Below are 8,666 nucleotides of genomic sequence, written 5' to 3'. Positions count from 1 at the left end.
TGAAGCCTTGCTGCCAACTGAGAAGACACCTTTGATAGTGGAGAGTCTGTACCGGGTCTGAGGACTGTACCTGTAGGGTAAAAGTCAAAGACTAGGGGGAGCATGACCTGACAGATCGCTTTTACGCAATGAATTGCTCCTAGATACAGGGTGCTTTTGGCTTCCCAGTGGAGTTTTTCCGTTTGATCACAAATTGACCTTTTCATCAGAAAACTAGAACTTTGTGTGTTTTCAGTAACATTTATGTTTCTCATGATTGGATTCTGAGCTGTTGATTCACAACTTTATGCTCACCCTGAATTGAATGTCAGGTTTCATAATGTCATGACCTACTTTGAATAGTTTATTAAATCAACATGTTTATAGTGTACTGTCACCACCAGGGCTTGGCGAGTGCAAATGTCTTTTGTGTATTTTCTTCCCTGGGACAATGAATGTCAATAACTCCTTGTGAAGCAAATGTCCGAAACGTAAAATGAGTGCTTTATTGCCACTTTTCACAGTCTGAACTTTTGCAATTACTCAAAAACATTGTAAAACCTGCCTTTGGAGCAATTATGTACTTTTTCAAGACTGAGTTTAGGTTATATTTCCACTTCTTCTTCAGTGGTCATTTCATTGTGAGGCTGTGGTAGGTGAGGGCACTCATCCCCTCTTTGTCGATGTGAATGTAACAGTATTCTTATTTAACTCAAGGGAAATAAAGAAAGAATAAATTCAGTCTTGTGAAACCGTGTCATTCATTCAACAGATGCTTCTGTTTGTTAATAGATGTACTTTGAAATATTTATGTGGTACAATTATGCTGGATTTTTACCCAGAATCCCTTTATCTTATGTACACACAGAATTTGATGTCAAACAAATTTACTGCACACTGTAATTACAGTGCATGAAAATGCACTGTTCTGTTATCCGAAGTCTTCTTCTTCTTCTTCTTCTTCTTCTTCTTCTTCTTCTTCTTCTTCTTCTTCTTCTTCTTCCCACCAAATTTCTGCGTCTAATTCAGCTTCAACCGTTTAACGTAGAAACTTCGTTCAAACTTTGTAACGTAGGTCTTGAAAAGGACACTTGAGGAATGTATTTTTCAATTTTGTAAACTTTATACTTTTTGAGATATTAACAAAAAACAAGCTTATTTTTCCCCATAGACTTTACATTAGCACTATGACATCACAATGGACTAATTAACTTGATTTGCACCTGTATCAACTTCCAGCTGCTCAACTAGGACCCATCAAAGGGCCAGTTAAACTGATTGCACCTGTATCAACTGCTTTCTGCTTAACTAGGCCAACTCTCTGTGTCTCTCCATTCTACAAGGATATAAGGCACGTTCCTTCCAACTTTCTATCCATTCATCCTCTTCAAACCATTCACTCATCCACCCATTAAACTATCCATCAACATCCATTAAACAATCTGCCTATCAACATCCATTCAACTTTCTGTCTATCAACACCCATTACACTATCTACATTCAACTTTTAAACTATATTCTCAGGCTTTAAGCATACAATCTGGCTCTCTTAAGACTACTATTTCCTCTGCCCACAACTGTTTCAAAATAAATGTCCTCACTACAATAATTCACTATTAAATAATTTAACTATTTAAACTACTCAACTATTTAACTGTTCAGCCATTTCAACTGTCAGTTGTTATCAACTATGACTCCTGCCAACTGTTTCCAAATAAAAGTTTGTTTTGCATTTTATGTTAATATACAGTATGTTTATATTTTCATGCACTGGTAATTTCCTCAAAATTACATTTTCTCGTTGCAAACTGTTTTCCTGAGGCCAACACTGAGCTTTCCTGTCTATTTCAGGAATTATTTTATTCACAGAGTGGTCATTTGGGGCAAAGAGATGTAGGAGGCTGTTGCTGAGCAGGAGAAATGGAGAGTAGACACAGCAGTCATTGTGACAAGCAGCAGTCTGTGGAATCAGTGAATGTTGTTCATCCTTCACAAGGAGGTACAATAAAAGGTTTTCCCAAGACCATATGGGTCCACTGCTAGCTACATTGTCATGGGGCCTGGGGAGGCTGGCCGTGGTATTACTGTGTGATGCTCTCCACATCTATATCAGCCTGTCTGGTTTACAGAGTCTGAGTGACCTAGAACATGTCCTGTGCTTCTGTGGGGGTCACTAAATGTGTTTTCCTTTAGATGCCGAGAAAACAGAGGCGCAATTTAGACTGCAGCTTCTTTAACAAACTCCAAAGCTTCTCTAATCTATTGTCCATCACTGCCTTTTTAAATGTGTCTGAGTCATTGACATCTTGCCCAGGCTGCAACAGGAGTGTTAGAAAGACATCCACGGTAGAATATATTCTACTAGATTCCACCTTTTGACTGAGTTTGATTTCTTCCCTGCCTTTATAACTCTGGATAGCTGTAAAGCAGCTGATTTAGGGCAGTGATTACTGAAGTGCTATCAGCTTGGCTTCATGCCCTGATTTAAGAGCCTGTATAATGGGCTCGGTGGACTGGATCAGGGCCTTGAATGCCGTCCTGTCACTGCCGGGGGTCCATGTCAACATGCCCAAGGAATGCAGACCTCCATTTGCCTCTGTTCAAATCAATTCCGATTTTTGGAGGGAGGGGGGGTGGGTTCTAATTATCTGGATGATTCATCAACAACAAAGAAATGTTTGAGACAAACACGCACGCATACACGGATGACATCCCATTTAATCTATTTCACTCTGTTCTCTATATAATGTAATAATATCATATCCTCGTTCAATTTGAGTTCCCAGTTTATGGTAATATCTTGCTCATATATCTAGTTTGTTACATGCATATAGAGTTGTCTTTATAACCTGTATGCAATTATGCATGAACTTTATGTCAAAATTCTTTCATAAAACTACGGGCACTGAAAAAGTGTAAGTGTATGTGTGCCCCTAATATATTGCTTATGATAATGTTTATAAAGCCTAAACCAATCATGCATTGTTTATAGACACTGTTATAAATAGTCGGTAGTGGCTCCGAGCTAATGGGCACCTTCTTCTTTCTTTTGCAGCATTATGCTGAGAGACAGCCTCCCGCAGGATGCTGGAACTGGGCGCTTGTTCGGTCAGTGCGCAGGCCGCCTTATCTGACCGCCATGCCCACATCCCCCCTCCACCTCTGGCCACCGCCGGCAGCCGCGTGGGCGGCATGTGCCCGGGCATGGGCGGGGTCCCGACTCCCCGCTGCTACGTCCTGCCGCCCGAGGACCCGGAGAGCTGGCACAAGCACCGCAGCGGCTTTGGACTGTCCGGCGCCGGGATGGGCCTGGGGATGGGGATGTCGTCGTCGCGCTCGGGCTCGCTGCTGGAGCCGCCCAGCCTGGTGGAGAGCCTGCTGTCGCGCAGCAGCAGTCGCGACACGCTCTACGTGCCCCGTGGCGCCATGCTGCCCTCCTCGCTGGACCTGGTGGCGGCTGCCGCCCTGGAGGGTGTGGCGGGGGGACTCCCTGCGCCGGCGGGCCTGGACCCCGTCATGACCATCAGCCCCAGCGCCATTAAGAGGCGGCGGGGGGGTCTGATTGAGCAGCGGGACATCATTAAGGCGCACCAAGCACACAAGATACAAAGCACCCCGCAGGCCCGACGCAAGGAGTGGGAGTGAGTACCGCATGGAGACACACACACACACACACACACACAGACACACACACAGACACACACACACACACACACACACACAGACACACACACACACACACACACACACAGAATCACATATCTGGTCTCAAGGGCAGCACTTTCTCACAGTTAACCTTTAACTCCCTCCTGTTCACACCCCAACAGCCAAAGGTGTGGTTTAGAGGGAAGGTTTCTTACCTGTTCAGACATGTGGATGGCTGCGTGATCGACTCTGCTCTCTGCAGACTAGTCCGAGCAGTACTGGGTGTGTCAATCCATCACACTTACAGGAGGGCATTCCAACATAGCGCATACTCAGAGATTATTGACAACTCTAATGTACAGAAAATGTCCCCATATGAAACCGCCTCGTTGATTGTTGTCTGACAGACAACTTTTCATTTCTGACATATTGATAGGAATATGCTGCCAGAAAAAAAAATTCCCAGCTCACTGTTTGTTTGTTTGTTTTTATTTAGATCCCCATTAGCTTTTGCAAAGCAACAGCTATTCTTCCTGGGGTCTATAAAGTGTGGTCCCCATAGCAACCTCTCCCCTTACCTGTGCCCAACATGCCATAATTCTCTTGCCACGTTCAGATGTGCACCACATGTTTTAACAATGGAGGACATCCATCCTCATCTCCTATTCACCTAACCTCTCCTTGTTATGACCAGTCCATGAGGGCTGAGGTTTTTGTGGATCTAGCTGGATAGACGTAATGCAGTATATAAGGAGAAGGAAGATGAGAGGAGAAGGGGGTAACCTCGGTAACAGGAAGAGAACATTCAGAACAGACTAGGGCTGGGCGATATATCGGTATTACGACTGCGACCGATATATTTTTGAAAACGATATGTAGTTTAGACAATATCGTAATACCGGTATTATGTCAAATAATGGGCCATTTTATCAAAGCCACTTGCTCTTCTGTGTTCAGACCATTCAGATAGCCGCAGCTCTGCTCAACTGCGCCCCTTGCGTGTGCACGTTCTCCCTCGCAGCACTACAAACTCCAAGCGGTTTTGTACACGCAGATTTAAGTTACAACACTGTTTAGCAGCTACAGCTCTTCGACTCACGGTAAAATGTCATTTTTGGTACATAGCCTAGCTAATTTAAATACACTGATGAATGCTTGCGTTTAGCGACAGTAGCAGATCTAAAGTCCTCAGGGAGGCAACCTAAACACTGATTTTATTAAGAGGATATGCACGCGACTCGCGAGCAGTTAGGGCATCATTTTTTATGATTCCTGAAACCCCATTCAATCGTGCATAGGGATTTTTCTTACGAACCGGAACATTCAAAAATGAACGCATACAAAACGACGGAAGCGTCTATCACACTCTTGATGAGTGACTCAGTTACGTTGTTTAAGTAGCCTAATTTTTTAAAACTTTTTTTGTTGTTGATAGCAACATGTCTAGGCCATCATAATCTACATTTGCTTGTCATCTAGGCCCTATCAAACCCTTAAAGGTAAAAAAAACTGCATTGTGTGACAAAACCGCAGGTTTTTTCAATATTGTTGTGCCCAAAATAGCCTATTGCATTGTGCAGTACAATGTAGGCCTGCGTTGTCAGTCAGGGTCAACTTTTGGTCTTTTGTTATTTGCACAGCTTTATCAGAGCAACTGTAGCCTATGCCTATTGTAGGCCTATGTTATTGTTTACACTTTTTTGCACAGCTCTGTTAGAGCAGTCTGACATTAATATAATTAAAACTGGCTGTGTTGTCATAATTGTTGTGTTGAGTGAATATATGAAGCACTTCGCTCTTTCTGCTTGAAATATCAATATCGTATCGATATCGTATATCGCCAATCAGCCCCAAAATATCGGGATATCAGTTTTGGTCCATATCGCCCAGCCCTAGAACAGACACAGCATCTCCATCCCCATCTCCATGCCACAGACATTTACCTGTTTATAAAAAGTTGAAGCATGAAAACCAAATGCTATTTCCTGCCTCGGAAATCGAGTTAAATGCAGATGGCAGATGCTTGCATACGTCCCACCATATAGGTTCCCTCTCTGCTCCATGGCAAGAAGGCTCCATCAAAACTGATCAGGAGCTCTAATATGAGCTCATATCGTAATTTGTTTGTGCTGTTTTCTTTAGCCTAAATGGACGTGAGTCATTTCAGGCAGAACAGCCAGAGTTCATGGGAGTTTATTTTTTTCCCTCAAGAGCTATTAAGAAAAAACAGAATGGATAGAAAGAAATCTGTTTTTTATGGGGAGACTGAAATAACAGCATAGAAAAAAGTCCATTTAATCCACCGTTAATTAGTTTTACATAGTGGAGACATGCTCAGTGTGTGATCAAAATAATGTGGGTTCTTAGAAGTCTACAAAAAAAGCTTTTTACAAAATGCCATTGCAGGAAGGAAATCACATCATACTGAGCCCTAGACAGATACCTAGTTGCTTTGTTTGTTACAATCAGACTTAAATAAATATTGATTGTTGCTAATGCTAATAAACACGGGTTAACCGTTTCCTTTTCCTTTTTCAAAACTGTGCAACTCACCGAGTGGTTAGTGGTGTTCGTTGATTATTAAAATGAAATATATCGGCGCAATGTATGATTTCCAGCCGTCTTATTTGCTATTGTGGAACAATTTTTTCAGACACCTCACAACCGCGTATAAACTTCCGCTCAATATTTGAGCCTGAAACATAGATGGTGGCGCATTAATATCAACGTGCAATGAGTCTTCCAACAGAAATCAATGGGATTTTACAAAAATGGCTGTTTTAGGACATTTTACAAAAAAGGGTTGTTTTAGGACATGTTTGAGCATGCCTGTAGGCGGCCACTCAAGGCTATTCAGTCAGAAAAGTCGAGACAGGACCAATCGTCAAAATTTCGGTGTCCACCACTCTAGTTCATCCAAAACAGATGCGCCACCCTTCACCTATCTACTAATCACAAAGTCAGTAGTGTTTCGGCATCCGGGTTGCAGGGGAGGGGGAGGGGGAGGGGATACATCGCTCTACAGTAATTTAAAAGTGATTGCAGTACCAGTTTTGGCCACAATCTTACATACGTTTTTTTTTTTGTATATGGAAATATGTGCGCCTCTGGTTACTAAGCATAAAGTCTGTGCACATATGTGCATGTGCACGCGTGTGCGCGCATGTGTGTTTGGATATGTGCATGTGTCTGTATTGTGTGTGTGTGCATGCAAGTGTGTGTGTGTGTGTGTGTGTGTGTCTGTGTGTGTGTGTGTGTGTGTGTGTGTGTGTGCACATGGTGACAACTCTTGGTTGGGGATAGGAGGCCTCCTTACCCTCTGTGCCTAAGGTGCATGTGCCACTTAATTGGAAGCTGGTAGTGGCCTGTTTAGCATTTAAGAGCGCTGGCAGTGGGAAGCTCCTCTGAAAGACAATGGGGTCCTGTGCACCCTGGCGGGCCAGAGACACTGCTGCTGCTGTAGTGTGTGTCAACTGTAGTTTAAACCAGGCCCATTAGCACCCTGCTACACGATAGAGCTATCCAGTTTAGTAAACACTGTTTAAATCGCTAAGCAACCACAATCTGTGCATTAATCTGTGCCTTAAGCATGGGCAGCAGATGGAACCGCAACTCCACAGACATCAGTGTCCCAAGCCAGTTAAAGGCGTGCATTTGGTACGTGCTCCAACATTCAGGCGGTATAAATCTCTTGCCGGCCGTCTCTCCAGCGTTTAGATGTCCCTGATTGCACCCAATTTTGTGCACACACACACACACACAGGTCATTCTCCAGCGTTTGCTTTAGCGTCTGTTATAGCGTTTGCTGTGGTGTCTCCACTACTCACTCCTGTTTAGTATTTAATTAGCCACCTGTGTCTTGGAGGTGCGTCTCTCGTGTGACGTTGCAGACTGAACGCAATGGTAGGACTTGATTGATTACTCAGCTGATTCCTCTCTGCTTATTCCCGACTGAAAGTGAAATTGTGACCACTGTTTTTTTCCTCCTTTTTCATGCAGCTTTCTTCCCATTAATCCCGAACTGTATTCTGTTTGACTTCACAAAGACACTGTCCCTCTACTCACTACTGGATGTCATTAAGGAAACATCTCATACCACTGAGATAGGACACTGTCCCCCTACTCACTACTGCCACAGTACAGTACAAAGAGTCATTTTACATACATTTGGAAGTGATTCTGCTGTCTTACCTCCCCTGCTTGTCTCCAGTCTGAGAGTGCAGACACACAGTGCTAGGAAAGGCAAACAGTGCAGGAGACAGACACTGATGTCAGTGCTGTGCTGGAGACAGACACTGATGTCAGTGCTGTGGTTTGCCTTGCACAGTTACTGGAGCTCTGTTTCAGCACATCTGGCTAATTGGAGCGGTTCCAAATGCGGAAGAGTGCCGGCTCAGTCAGCTGGTGTTATTGCCGTGGCCCGCACACCTTTCATTGTCATTTAGGATGATTTTTGTCAGCTGGTGGCACCGTTCGCACAATAGATTTATTCATTATTCTCCCCCAGATGAGAGAGCAAAACGAAACACACACACACACACACACACACACACACACACACACAAACACACACACACACACACACACACACACACACACACACACACACACACAAACACACCCACACACACACATACAAATTGTGGTGCACTTTGCACTCCAGAGCGACAGCTAATGAGAGTAATCTTGTCAGATTGACTTGACATTTCAGAAGGAAAGGTGAGCGTTGTGTGTGTGTCTGAACACGTGTGCATGGAGCGATCGGCTAGAGCCTGGACAGTGAGACATGCCTGCAACACAGTCACAGTCCATATACACTTAACCTCAGAGTAGGGGGCAGGTGTTGTGTGTGTGTGTGTGTGTGTGTATGTGTGTGTGTATAGCTGACAACTCCATAAAATTAATTAGCACATACATAATAGATTATAGAATATTGTGTTCGAATTCAGGATGTAATGCATCTGAACGCCTTGGGAAATTAAATTCATATTTTACTTAAATGTAATTTCAGACCATACAGGAACTCACACTGCACTGATACA

The 8,666-nt window shown here is 43.6% G+C and overlaps 1 protein-coding gene across 1 annotated transcript in view; it reads left to right on the top strand.

The window, feature by feature from the left end:
* The first annotated feature begins 3,063 nt into the window (after window positions 1-3,063).
* The window catches only part of cacna1ea (calcium channel, voltage-dependent, R type, alpha 1E subunit a), a 123,734-nt gene continuing 118,131 nt past the window's right edge, over window positions 3,064-8,666 (top strand). Inside the window, exon 1 of the mRNA XM_076275452.1 lies at window positions 3,064-3,620. Within this exon, the coding sequence (XP_076131567.1) occupies window positions 3,064-3,620 (557 nt within the window). The remainder of the gene's footprint in view (window positions 3,621-8,666) is intronic.

This window comes from Alosa pseudoharengus, unplaced genomic scaffold (assembly GCF_046254945.1).
Source record: "Alosa pseudoharengus isolate Yale_2024_CS ecotype anadromous, Long Island Sound unplaced genomic scaffold, YU_APseudo_1.1 YU_APseudo_1.1_scf_11, whole genome shotgun sequence".
In the NCBI taxonomy this organism is placed as follows: Eukaryota; Metazoa; Chordata; class Actinopteri; order Clupeiformes; family Clupeidae; genus Alosa; species Alosa pseudoharengus.
This window is presented reverse-complemented; position numbering and strand designations above follow the sequence as displayed.